General features: G+C 45.8%; 1 protein-coding gene across 1 annotated transcript in view; it reads right to left on the bottom strand.

The window, feature by feature from the left end:
- The window catches only part of ITK (IL2 inducible T-cell kinase), an 84,305-nt gene that overhangs the window by 39,564 nt on the left and 31,090 nt on the right, over positions 1-13,651 (bottom strand). Inside the window, exons 3-5 of the mRNA XM_008055453.1 lie at positions 10,910-10,991; positions 9,045-9,173; positions 3,919-3,959 (exon numbers count right to left, since the gene is read on the bottom strand). Of these exons, the coding sequence (XP_008053644.1) occupies positions 3,919-3,959; positions 9,045-9,173; positions 10,910-10,991 (252 nt within the window). The remainder of the gene's footprint in view (positions 1-3,918; positions 3,960-9,044; positions 9,174-10,909; positions 10,992-13,651) is intronic.

Here is a 13,651-nt window from a genome sequence, read left to right as displayed (position 1 = left end):
AGGCTGGCAGATTTTATGAGAGAGTAAATTTGGGAAAAGATTGAACTGCTGGCTAGAATGTGATTCCGTGCAGGGAAGTCACAAGTTCTCTGAGTACACTGAAGCATTTGGCAGCATACAAATACTAGAACTGAAAAACCAAAAAGTCTTGTCATACTGGTGTAGTGTTGTCATCCCAGCTGAGCCCAGATTGAAATTTGAGGTCCAGATATTTGTGGAGCTTATGAGGTGATGTGTATGGGGTGCGACAGACAAGAGGTGGTGGCCTGAGGCTTTTGCCCTAAGGAATAATGAAGGGGGGAATTATGTTCAAGGGCACTTGAAGGAGATGAAGGAGCATGATGGAGCTTGGATTATTGTACTCTCCAAATATGTGTGATATTATCATGTTGAGATGAGATCCCTAGAGGGAGGTGATTGGATCGTGGGGGCAGATCCCTCATGAATTCCTGGTTGCCCTTCATGAGGTAATGAGTGGGTTCTTGCTCTATTAGTTCAAATGAGTCTGGCCCCACCTCCTCCTCCTTTTGCTCCCATCTTGCCATGTGACACACCTCCTCTCTCTCTGCCTTCCTCCATGATTGTAAGCTTACTGAGGCCACACCAGAAGCCCAGCAGATGCCGGCGCCACGAGGAACTATGAGCCAAAACAAACCTCTTTCCTTTCCTTTACAAATTACCCTGTCTCCGGTATTTCTTTATAACAATGCAAATGGACTAATACAGAGAACTATGGCATGGTATTCATCTCACTATAGGTAAACTCATTGGTTAAGCCCTGTGAAGAGGAAGGTCAGAGTAGGGTCCTCAGATTATGGTGGTATTCTATATTGGACATCTGTGGAGGTATTTTGAATGTTACAAGTTTGAGGTGTGTTACAGGTATGTAATGGGTGATGGCTAAGACTGCAAAATGCTCTGCAGGGTCCCAGATTTCCTATAAGTTTTGAAATTCCTATCAGACATTCATGTGGTGAGAAATTTACTTATATAGTAATTATAACATATGAGAGGGTCCTGAGACTAGAACCTACCTATACCCTATAGAAAGTTTCCCAGGAATGCAATTACTTTGTACATTGAGGGAATATTACACCTTATTTAGTTCAGAACTTTACCAAAAGTTGTTTATCATTTTGGAAAATCATATCACAGGTAGTAAGATTCTATCTGAGGTACCAATATAACATTCCTGTGTCAGTTGCATTTGAGCTGTGAAATTCAATGGGATTCTTCCTATAGGTACAGGTAATTGACTATTTCATTCTGTCTTCCAGGGCAGTCACATCCCAATATTTATATATAGAAAGACATATTATGTTGGGTAGATTATTTTTTCTTTTCCTTTTTAAATATTACAGTTATAGCATGTGCTGATTCTTTTAAAAAATGTGTTAATGTAAGTTGAGTTATGTATGAATTTATTTTCAGGGCAACAAAAGGAGTTTTACAAAAGATTTGCCATAAAAAGGGAACATTGGGTCTGATAGGGTTGGAAGCTGCTAGATTGGAGTGAAAAAATCAAGGGATGCATGTGAAGAAACCGAGAGTCTGTGGGCTCAGCTAGGGGTTACCTGGGGGCCTAGGTGATGAGGAGAGGCATGGAGTGAATGAGGGTCTCCTGCTCCTGGTCACTCTGTTGCAGGGCTCAGAACAACCCTGGCCCCCAAAAGCTCTTCTGGTCTCCTCTGGGGAGAGCTCCACTGGGCTGAGGGGGCCTCCAGAGAGCCCAGATAGCAGTAGTGAGGCTAGGGTGCCTAACTAGGGTGCCAGGGAGAAGGCCTCATGCAGACACATTCTAGTGGCTCCTCAGGAAGCCCTTCTGGGTTGGCTGAGCCGAGCCATAAAGGAAGAGCTGAGCTCCCAAGGATGCAGAGGGCCAAGAGGAATCGGAATCTGGACTTCAATGTGAAAAGCACTTTGTTTGTACAGACAGTCTGGAGATGCTTAGGACTGTCGGATACTATGACCATAGATATTCTTCATGTTGACCCACCCCGACCCTCTGGAGGACCGACCCTGCTCCACTGTCTTTATCACACAGAACATGAGGCCTGTGGGCTCAGACTGGGTTAAAAACATGGCTTCTCTGTGTGCTAACCCCAGATGTCACGACCTCTCAGGTGACAGGACAAGGGGAGAAAAAAATGACTTCAAGTGACTCAGAGTTGGAGAAACGTTGCAATGGATTTAGATGAGTAGTTGAAACTAGAATGATCCCCAAACCCCTGGGGTCAGAGTGCTCAAAACAATCAGTATCCACAGTGCTCCCCCAAGATGTCTGAAACCCACAGGGCAGAATCCCGGGAGAAATGAACCTGCAGCATTTTCTGGCTTTCGCCTTCACTTATGCTGGAAATAATACAAGAGCAGACTGGCTGGAGGTAAGAGGTGTAGGATGTAGGTGGGACCCACCTAGAACCGTCTGCAAGGGAGGGCAGTGAGACTCCCACCCATGCCTTCAAGGGAGATAGGGAGATATCTTTGGAGGGTCAAGGAACAATTTTCTGCTGCCATTTAAGTGCATTTCTTTCCTGCTGTGAGGGAGTCACTGATGACAGATCTAAACAGCAGCCTGGGGCTTTGAGGATTTAGAGCTTCCTTTATGAGGAAGCTACCAGATTTGAAATGTCACCATGTTGGCTGAAGGGGAAAAGGCAGAGCTCATCCTTCAGGAAGAAGCATGGGGAAGCAGAAGCCATAGGTTCTGGGATAAAGCACTCCAATGTGGGTGCTGGTGTTAGTATAAGGTAGGGTCATATTCTCCCACTTGAGGGCCATGATCCTTCCCCAATCTTTTTTTTCCATCTCCTTGACAGAATAAGCTTCCCTTGAGTAGGTATTATACCATCCAAGATGTGTAAGTCAGGATACTATAGGCCAGTTCTCAAACTTCAGTGCACCTCAGAATCCCCTGGAGGCTTATTGAAGTGCAAATTGCTTGGCCCTTCCCCCAGGTTTTGGAGGCTGCGGGTCTCTCTCAGTGGGGACCTGAGAGTTTGCATTGCTAACATTCTCTCAGGTGATGCTGATGCTTCTAATTCAAGGACCATAATTTGAGAACCACCACTCAAGTTAAAGACCACCAGACCAGGAACTGCATCCTACTCTTGCTGAATGACCTTGGGAAAGCCTCTCTTGGGACTCAATTTCCCAAGCTTTACAATGAGAATAAAACTATGACCCTCTGAAGTGAAAAGAACAGATAGTAAGTTTTAAAATAGACGGTAGACCAGGTGTGATGGCTCACACCTAGGGAGGCTGAGGCAGGAGGAATGCTTGAGGCTAGGAGTTGGAGACCAGCTTGGGCAACATAGCGAGACCCCATTTCTACAAAAAAATGGAAAAATTAGCTGGGAGTTGGGACATACATGTGGAGTTACAGCTACTTGGGAGGCTAAGGCAGGAGGATCACTTGAGCCAGGAGTTCAAGGCTGCAGTGAGCTATGATCGCACCACCGCTCTCCATCTTGGGTGACAGAGCAAGACCTTGTCTCAAAAAATAAATAACTAAAAAAGATAGGTGTGAAAGTGTCCTAAAGTATATAAAGTATTATCAAATGTGTGTCTCCAAAGTGTTTGTATGTCAAGGCATAGAATACATACTTTTATATAGATTGACCTGCTATGATACTCCAAAGTGGTCATGTGACCAGATACACAGTTTGATATCTGTAAGCGTTTGTTGAGTGAATAAAGTGGGGTGCAGATTTAGCAGCTGAGTGGTCCCTTTAGTGGACAGACCCACAAGACAGTTCAGGTCCAAGATAGCTAGTGTGTTGAGTTCAACTGGGTCATGACGGTCTGCTACATGCACCCAGAGTCTGAGAAATATAGGCAGACGGGAAGACACATGTGAGAACATGCCAGTTGGGCTGTCTGTGGGCCCACCCACACAGAGCTCGGCCTCTCACTCACCCTGTTGTCTTCGGGAGTAGGAGGAAGAGGCTTCTTTGAAGCTGAAACAAGAAAAACAGAAAAAGAAAAAATGAGCATGAACCCCAACCGGAGGTGAGTGGCTGGGGGGCTTTTCAGAGAAAAGGGGCCCAGGGAGAACAACAGAAGAAAAGGGGCAAAAAGGAGACGATAAGACTCTGAAGTCCAAATCAGCCTGTTTTTTATCTTCCAGCTTGCTGGGTCCTAACTCCCTTTCTAGGAGAGGCCAGAAGCTTCCAGAAGTCCATATTCTGGGCCCAGGAAAGCCTGACAGAGGGTTAGACTTGTACCCTTCCTTGTAGGCACAGAGACTTCCAGGAATGTCTCTGCCACCTGCTAAGCCCAGGGGTAGGAATCGGTGACTCAGGGGGACAGTGACTCACTGGCTTCCTGATGTTGCTGTGGCCTTGAGAAGGGGGTGGATGAGGTGGGAGGTCATTGCTGCTTTCTGAGGCTGGAATCCACTTTCAGTCTTCTTAAGGGCATCTGAATATGTGTTCTTTCTGTTTCCCCCAAACAACACCCCCAATCTCTCTCTCTCTCTCTATTTCTGCGTATCTCTTTGCGTCTGCATGTCTCCCCCTCTTTAGCTCTCTTCTTCTTCCCTCTTTTCTCCTTCCATTTCCCTCTCTCCTTCCTTCATATCTTCATCTCTGTCTCTCACTATTTTTCCTTTGTGACACCACCAAGGTCAGGCCTGGACTCAGTGGACCTACGCTGTGGGTTTTTGTGTCTGTCTGGGGTTATATGGGAGACACTGCACAGGTTTATTAAGTTCAGTACAAGAATTCCTTAATAATTGGAGGTAGGAAGGGGATGGGCGGCGTGGTAGGCTGGTGAGCCCCCATCTCTTTACAAGATTGACTTGAGGCTGGACAGTCAGGGATGCGGTTGAGGAGGCTGACCCCTTGATGCTGGAGCTCAGCCTATAAGAAGGGGCAGGCTAGGGCACAGACTAGGTGTACAAAGAACAGAGAAGAAGCAGACCCCCTCCATAGGAAGCATGGTTCCCATTTAGTGCTCAACTCGGAGCCAGCAGACTGGTGTTCTAACCCCTATTCTCCCTGCACGAGCTGGGTGGCCTTGGACCCCTTCCAGGCCTGGACATCCTGACTGGTCCCTCCTTCTTCCTCTGGCCTTGCTTTTCCTCTCCTTCCTCTCCCTCTGTGTGGGAGGTCAGGGCCAGCTCTGGTTGCAGAAATGGGGGTTGCTGTGGTTGGATGAGGCAGGATCTCTTTACTCAGCCATTTCTGCTGCTTCCTGGACACACATGTGCACCATATTATCTCAGCCTCGGGTTCGCCCGTCCACAAGCAAGAAAGATTAGCAGACCTGGCTATCACTTGCTGAGAATTCCCTATGCTGGCAGCTCTTCCGCTTTCCACAACCCTGGTGAGTCTCCCAACAACCCCATGCAATAGCTACCTGTTATCATCAGCCCCATTTTACAGGTGAACGTTGTTCACAATAGCTAGAACCTGGAAACAGCCATGCTGCCCATCAAAAGAGGACTGGATTAAAAAAATGTGGTACATATACATGATGGAATACTATACAGCCATAAAAAAGAACAAAATCATGAATTTCGCAGCCACCTGGATGGAACTAGAGTCTATAATACTGAGTGACCTCTCACAGAAACAAAGATCCGAGTATCACATGTTCTCACTCATATAATGGACCTTAAACATCCATGCATACTATACGAAAATGACTGACCTTACTGGGAAACTATGGTGGGTGGAGGGAGATGGGATTAACAGTAGCAAATATCTGTCTGGGAACGGGGAAACACCCCATATCAACAGGGTGCCTGAATGAAACGCAATTGTATACCTAACCCTTAACTGTACCCCACAACTTCATAAAAAAAAAAAAAAAAAAAAAAATGTCCAGAGGGGCTAAGTAGCATAGATAAAGTCACACTGCAAGGAAACAATGGGCTGGAACTCCCTCCAGATTTTTTTTTCTTCCAAAGTCCCATGCTCTTAGACCCTGCCCTGTCCACGCGGCCAACACCAGGAATCCTGTGTCTCTAAATCTCTGCTCGCCATTGTTCCAAAATTGATGTGTGAGGTTATTTAACCAAGTCAGAAAGGGGTGGAGTAAGGAGAATGTCAGAGAGAGAGATGGCGGGAGTTTGCAACACAAAAGCAAAACTATTAGCAGAGGGACTGCCCGGCACACCATGGACGTGACAGAGCGTGGCCAGCCCTGGCTTGTGTGGGAGAAACCCAGCATGGCCACTTTCCCTGAGCGTGGTTCTGGTGAGTCACCCAGATGCTATCACCTCAGTCATGTGTCTGTCACTCCATGGAGAGAAATACCATGCACCGCTGAAGAGGAACAGCAGTGACAGGCCCAGGAGGTCGAGGCTGCCATGAGCCACAATCGTGTCACTATGTTACAGAGTGAGATCCTGACTCAAAAATAAAAAAGCAAACTAGAGTGAAGTTGCACTCTATGGGAGGTTAAGATCGCAAAGATGTCAATAAAACCAAGTTGTACCATGGGTTGAATAAAGAAAATGTGGTATACAAGGGATGCCAAAAAAATGTATGCACCTTTAAGTATGGCGTTTGCTCAAAAGATGGCGTGGATCAAACGAGTGCTAGCATCACCATGCGACAGACAGGACCGTCAAAGGAAATGGCAGAAACACGGTTGAGTGAATGTCACACTACAAATTGATACTATAATTTAGCTTCAAAAAGTAATATATAGATAACATTTCTTAAAATGTGTATACATTCTTTTGGCACCCCCTATATATAGGCCATGGAATACTACGAAGCCATTAAAAAAAAAATGAACGTATATTCTTTGCAGCAACATAGGTGCAGCTAGAGGCCATTATCCTAAGTGAATTAACTCCGAAATAAACAACCAGATACACTATGTTCTAACTTACATGGACATGAAGATGAACAACAGACACTCGGGACTCCTCAAGCGAGGAGAGGCATGGGCAAGGGTTGCAAAGCTACCTATTGGGTACTATGTTCACTATTTGGGTGACAGGTTTAACGGAAACCTCCCCATCATGCGATAAACTCATGTAAAAAACTTGCACGTGCACTTGGTGAATCTAAAATTAAACACTTAAAAAAATCAACCTGTATCCCAGTCCCTAGGACCTGTGTGTGCTTTTTATGTCAAAGGCCAAGGACAACTTTTTTCTTTTTTTTCTTTTTGAAACAAATGAGGCTTGTTTATTAGAATGCAAAAGAAAGGACTTTTCCACAAATACAGAGTGCTGCTTCTCAGTCTGTATCAAGAGCAAGACAGTTGAAAATCATATTCTTGAGAAGAAGCAAAAAGTTACCAATTTGCAAACAAACATAACTGGTGATTTAAACAGAAGATTTAAAAACTTGGTTTTTTTTTTTTTTTTTTTTTTTTTTTTACAAAAACCAAAATTTCAAGTGTTATTCCAGATGACATGGCAAACCTAATATCGGGGAAGCTAAGGTCCAAGTGCTCCCCTTGAGCTTTGTGGGGTCTCGGTGGGGAGGGCTGGAGCAGCACAAGGGAGCCGGGTGTCCTGGCGCCTGTGGCCAACCCTGCCCTAGAGATGGCGGTCACTCACACCCAGTAGCAAAAGCCGCTCACTTGACATCCATGTCTAAGGTTAGCAGTTTTGGACACTTGAAGATTTTTTAATAAACAGAAACATATGCTTATTCTTTCAATAAGCATATATACCCAATTTTAGTCAATTTGTAAATTTTATCCCCTTTCTCTCATGAAACTTTTCCTAAAGAGATTTCTGCTCTCACTGTAGCTATGGAAAAGGTACAAAAGAACAAACCTGCATAGCCTCTCTGGGGCAGCTGTCTGTCCTCCGGCTACTGTGAGCCTCACCCAGTGTTTTCACTTAACATTTAGACTGTGGCCTTCTTGTCTCTGAGATTGTGAAGGTCAAGGACAAGTTTGAAAGGAAGGAAGGAAAAGACACAGAGTAAACTAGTTTTTAAAAAATCCTCCCTTGACCAGGCACGGTGGCTCAGGCCCATAATCTCAGCACTTTGGGAGGCCGAGGTAAGAGGATTGCCTGAGCTCAGGGGTTCAAGACCAGTCTGGACAACTTGGTGAGATCTCATCTCTACAATAAATCAAAAAATTAGCTGGGCATTGTGGCGCACGCCTATGGTTCCAGCTACTTGGAAGCTTGAGGTGGAAGGATCACCTGAGCCTAGCAGGTAGAGGCTGCGGTGGCCATGAGCATGCCACTGCACTCCAGCTTGGATGACAGAGTGAAACTTCAACTGAAGAAAAAAAAAATTCTCCCTTAAGTGTAGAGAATTTAATTTGTGTAATCAAACATATGTATGATGAAATATCACTGTGAGACAAGTAACATTACGTATCTCTTAAGACTGTCTCTACAATTTAAGATTTAAATTGACCATGCCATTCGAATTTCCTGACATGAATGTTTTAGCAGAGCTCTCAGGCTTTTCTGGGCACACACGTCTTCTGAGAATCTTGGTAAAATATACATTCTGATCTAGTAGGTCTCAGGTAGGGCCAGAGAACTTGCATTTCTTCTTTTTTTTTTTTTTTTGAGTTGGAGTCTCACTCTGTCACCCAGACTAGAGTGCAGTGGCCCCTCCCGGCCACCGCAGCCTCGACCTGCTGGGCTCCGGTGATCCTTCCACCTCAGCCTTCCAAGTAGCCGGAATTACAGGCATGCGCTACCACGCCCGGCTGATTTTTTTGTTTATTGAAGAGATGAGGTCTTGCTGCCCAGGCGGGTCTCGAACCCGCGGGCTCAGGCAATCCACTCACCTCAGCCTCCCAAAGGCGCGGGATTACAGGCTGAGCCACCGAGCCCAGCTAGAACTTGCGGTTCTAACTAGCTCCCAAGTGATGCTGATGCTATTGGTCCAAAGAGCACACTCTGAGTAGTCAGGAGCTGTAAAGGCATCCACTTTGAGATGTAAACGCACCAATAGATGATGGGAAAAACAGATGATTCTCTCTGAAAATTCTGAAAGTGTGGAATGTTACATTCCATCCCCAAGCTCCTGGATGATGGGAAACAGAGTGAATTTACTCTTTTACGTCCATTTTGCAAAGAAGAAAAGGAATTCCCAGTCTCTTACCATTCTTGGTTGGATCATACTGGGCACAGCCCACTGCAAGCTTCTCCAGCTGAGAACAGCACCGCCACCTCCCATCCATCCAGAAATTAGGGTGATATTTGGACACCAAACTGTTATTATTTCTTGTTTCTGAAAGGGGGGTGGCATCGGCAGAAGAGTTATTTCCAGGTCAGTCTAGCAAGGGCCACCCATTTTATAACCCGCTGAGGTTGGACCCTGCTGTGAGAGTCTGAATATTACCCCAGTCAGAAGGATGGCCTTTACCTGAGCACATGGTTCATTGTGCTATTCATGGAGGGTGTGTGTATTAGGGTTAGGCACCAGCAGATCTTGGTTCTTATTTGGCTCTGCCTTGGGTTAGTTGTGTGTCCTTAGGTTGGGCAAACTCTCACTCGAGCCTTGGTTTCCCCAATTAGGCAATGAACTTGTTAGACTAGATCACCAGGCTCTAGGAAGATGCCTTAAGGTAATGGAAAATTTGAGGGGGGACTTCTGCGTCTCCACATCTCCCATCTTCAGCCACAGCAACTTTGCTTTTATCCCTCCTAAATGTGTGGCTTTGAAGTAAGTTTTCAGTAGGGAAAAAAAGTGTGTGTGTGTGTGGGGGGGGAGAATGTACATTAAAAACCACAGAACTAGACAGTTAATCTCTATTGCTCCTTCCAGCTCTGACATCCTGTGTGTAAAATCCCTTCCTATGAACGTGGCTGGGCCCTTTTGACTGCTTTCTACTTTGGAGTATAATCCATGTCCCATGACTGTTCTACCTGCTTACCTGTTCACAACCCTCTTGAGCTTCACAACTACCTTGGACAAGGAATAAATTTGTATTTTTATTCTTGTTTTTCAGATATAGGAGTCATGGCTCCAGAGATATCAAATAGCTTGCTTCTCTTAGCTACTTAGAGACAGATTCACGGTTGAACCCCCAATACGCCCGACACACCAGGGCTTCAGGCATGAGAACAATAATGGTGATATTGATCGAGTGCTTTCTTTGGGATGGGTATTGTTCCAAGTGCCTCACGTTGTCCTCACTCATTGAATTCTCACAACCCTGTGACTGTTTTTATTCAAAATGTATAGCTAGGGAAATGAAGACACACACAAAGGTCAAGGAAGTTAATCAAGGTCATGTGCTAACAACAGGCAGAGCTGGGATTTTCACCTTAGCAGCCACATGCTTAAATACTGTGCTGTTTCTAACTGCGCCCGTGCCGTAAGGAAGGTGAGGCTAAAGAAATACTCTTATTGGTGGCCTGAGAAACTGTAAAGCACTATGGTTAAAATCTACTGGGTGTTGACGGTGGCCAACCTAGTGTCCAGGAGTTCACTGCTGTTCACATCAGCTCTGGAGGTCAGTCCTATTATTCACTAACCTTCTCCTTTCTAACAACGTGGAAACTGAAGTGCAGAGCAGTTAAGGAACTCATCCAAGTGTACCTGGTAAGTGGCTGGGATTTAAGCCCAGGTCATCTAAGTCCAGTGCCTGCATTTTGTTTCCTCACACTGTTCCCAGGAGTCAGCAAACTCTTAAAGAGCCAGACAGTGAATATTTTAGGTTTTTCTGGCCATGCAACAAAATCAAGGGTCTGATATAGGTATTTATGAAACCATTTCAAATGTATCATATAAAAATATGGCTCAAAGCCTTTTAAGAACAGGCAGAGGACTGGATTTGGCCAATACCTGAACTGTACTGGCTGTTGCCTAGGGGGTCCAGGGTGAAAACCTGGAACCTTCCATGAACACTAGCAGGGAAACATGTTTGGCCCTCAGCTACTCTTGCACTCTGTTCTAGTGTGGAACCCAAGCCTACCATGGGACCAAAATTGCCAGGGGTTCAATGACACAGATTGAGTTACCTTCCTTAAGGGCCAGCACCCAGCGTTGCCGGCTCTCGCGGTCTGGAGCAAACACATACAGGAGGTAGTTGTCGTGCACAACCTGGGAACACACACAGAGTCCAAGGTGAGCGGTATGCTCAGAGGTGGCTGACTGACAGCAGGTTAATAGGTTGAAAGCGGGGTCTCAGGTGTTGGTCATCATATAGGCAAAGACTTGAGTGACTAAGAGACCTGTATCCTTTTCATCCAGATGTTTGGGTGCTTTTTAAATTTGAGTTGAAGTCTCACTCTGTTGCCCAGGTTGGAGTGCAGTGGCACATTCATGACCGCTGCCGACTCAAACTGCTGGGCTCAGGCAATCCTTCTGCTTTACCCTTCCAAATAGCTGGAACTACAGGTGTGAGCCACTACACCCGGCTAATTTTGTTAATTTATTGTAGAGATGATGTCTCACCAAGTTGCCAAGGCTGGTCTCGAGTCCCTTGACCCAGGCAATCCTCTCGCCTCTGCCTTCTAAAGTGCTGGGATTACAGGCATGAACCACCATACCCAGCCTGTTTGGGTGCTGTGAAAACACTCAACTCAGATTTCACACCACCAGTAAGTGATCACTGAATTAAAACAGCAGGAACGGCCGGGCTCGGTGCCTCAGCCTACAATCCCAGCACTTTGGGAGACCAAGGCGAGTGAATTGCCTAAGCCTGAGGGTTCAAGACCAGCCCAGGCAACTTGGTGAGAACTTGACTCTACAATAACAAAATCAAAAATTAGCTGGGTGTGGTAGCGCATGCCTGTTGTTCCGTCTACTTGGAAGGCTGAGGTGGAAGGATCACCTGAGCCCAGCAGGTCGACGCTGGGGTGACCAGTGAGTGTGCCACTGTACTCCCGCCCGGGCAACAGAGTAAGACTCCAACCCAAAAGAGATAAATAAACAAACAGCAGGAACAAGTCCTCCTCTTAACTAGAAAGCACATTTACTTCTTATCTTAATTTTTTAGTGATTAAAAAAATTGTTCTGGCATGCAAAAGACTAAGATATTAGATAGCAAATGTGTAATAGGGATTTTAAAAAACTTGCTTTTTTAGCTGGGCTCAGTGGCTCAGCCTATAATCCCACACCTTTGGGAGGCTGAGGTGAGTGGATTGCCTGAGCCCTCAGGTTCGAGACCTGCCTGGGCAGGCGAGACCTCATCTCTACAATAAAATCAAAAACTTAGCCGGGCGTGGGAAGTGTGCGCCTGTAATTCCGGCTACTCGGAAGGCTGAGGTGGAAGGATCACCGGAGTCCAGCAGGTCGAGGCTGCAGTTGCCGGGAGCAGCCACTGCACTCCAGTCTGGGCGACAGAGCAAGACTCCAACTCAAAAAAAAAAAAAAAAAGAAAACTTGCTTTTTAAATTTCACTGAGTTGACGTTTCACTCTGCCACCCAGACTGGAATATAGTGGCACCATTATGGCTCGCCATAGCCTCCACCTCCTGGGCTCAGGTGATCCTTCCACTTCAGCCTTCCAAGTAGCTAGAACTATAGATGCACGCCACCACACCCAGATAGTTTTTGTGATTTACTGTGGAGATGAGGACTCACCAAGTTGCCCAGGCTGGTCTTAAACGCCCGGGCTCAGGCAATCCTCTAGCCTCGGTCTCCCAAAGTACTGGGATTACAGGCTGAGCCACCACATCCAGCCTGAAATAGTTTAAGACTCACAAGAAGCTCCAAAAATAGTACAGAGTTCACCCACTTTTCCACACTGATAACATCATATATAACCATAGCACATTTTCAAAACCAGGAAATTGACATTGGTACAATACCATTAACAACCCTCCTTTAAATTTCATTGGCTTTTGTCAGGCTCTCGTTTAAAATGGGGATTTTGAACATCTGGGAAATACATGTCATTCCTTTTATTTTCAGTCCTAAAAATTCCAATTCACTGGGGTCACTTTTCTAGCAGATAGTTCTTTTCTAGGCCTGGTACAGTGGCTCATGTCTGTAATCTCAGCACTTTGAGAGATGGAGGTGAAAAGATTGCCTGAGCCCAGGAGGGTTGGAGACCAGCTTGGTGAGACTTCATCTCTACAATAAATAAAAAAAAATTAGCTGGGTGTGGTGGTGCACACCTGTATTTCCAGCTACTTGGAAGGCTGAGGCGGGAGGATTGCTTGAGTCAAGGGGGTCAAGGCTGCAGTAAGCCATGATCATGCCACTGCACTGCAGCCTGGATGACAGAGTGAGACCCTGACTCAAGAAAAAAAAGAAAGAAAGAAAGAAAAATGAAAAGACGGATGCAGTGGCTCACGCCTGTAATCCCAGCATTTGGGAGGTAGAGGCAAGAGGATTGCCTGAGTCCAGGGGTTCGAGACCAGCCTGGGCAACTTGGTGAGACCTCATCTCTACAATAAACAAAAAATTAACTGGGCATGGTGGTGCATGCCTATAGTTCCAGCTACTTGGAAGCTGGAGGCAGAAGGATCACCTGACCCCAGGAGATGGAGACTGTAGTGAGCTGTAATGGTGCCACTATATTCCAGCCTGGGCGGCAGAGTAAGACTCAGACTCAAAGAAAAGGAGGAAAAAAAAAAAAAAGAGTTCTTTTCTATGCCACATTAAAAATGGAATATTCATCCCTCAGTTGGCAAACAAGAATGGTACTCTGCAGGGGCATATACACACCTTCAGTGCCACAGAGACCAAGAGTCACAAACAAGATCAAGACTCTAAAGATATTTTACCAGGTGTGGTGGCTCATGCCTGTAATC

This window comes from Carlito syrichta, unplaced genomic scaffold (assembly GCF_000164805.1).
Source record: "Carlito syrichta isolate Samal-C Ts95f unplaced genomic scaffold, Tarsius_syrichta-2.0.1 Scaffold301856, whole genome shotgun sequence".
In the NCBI taxonomy this organism is placed as follows: Eukaryota; Metazoa; Chordata; class Mammalia; order Primates; family Tarsiidae; genus Carlito; species Carlito syrichta.
This window is presented reverse-complemented; position numbering and strand designations above follow the sequence as displayed.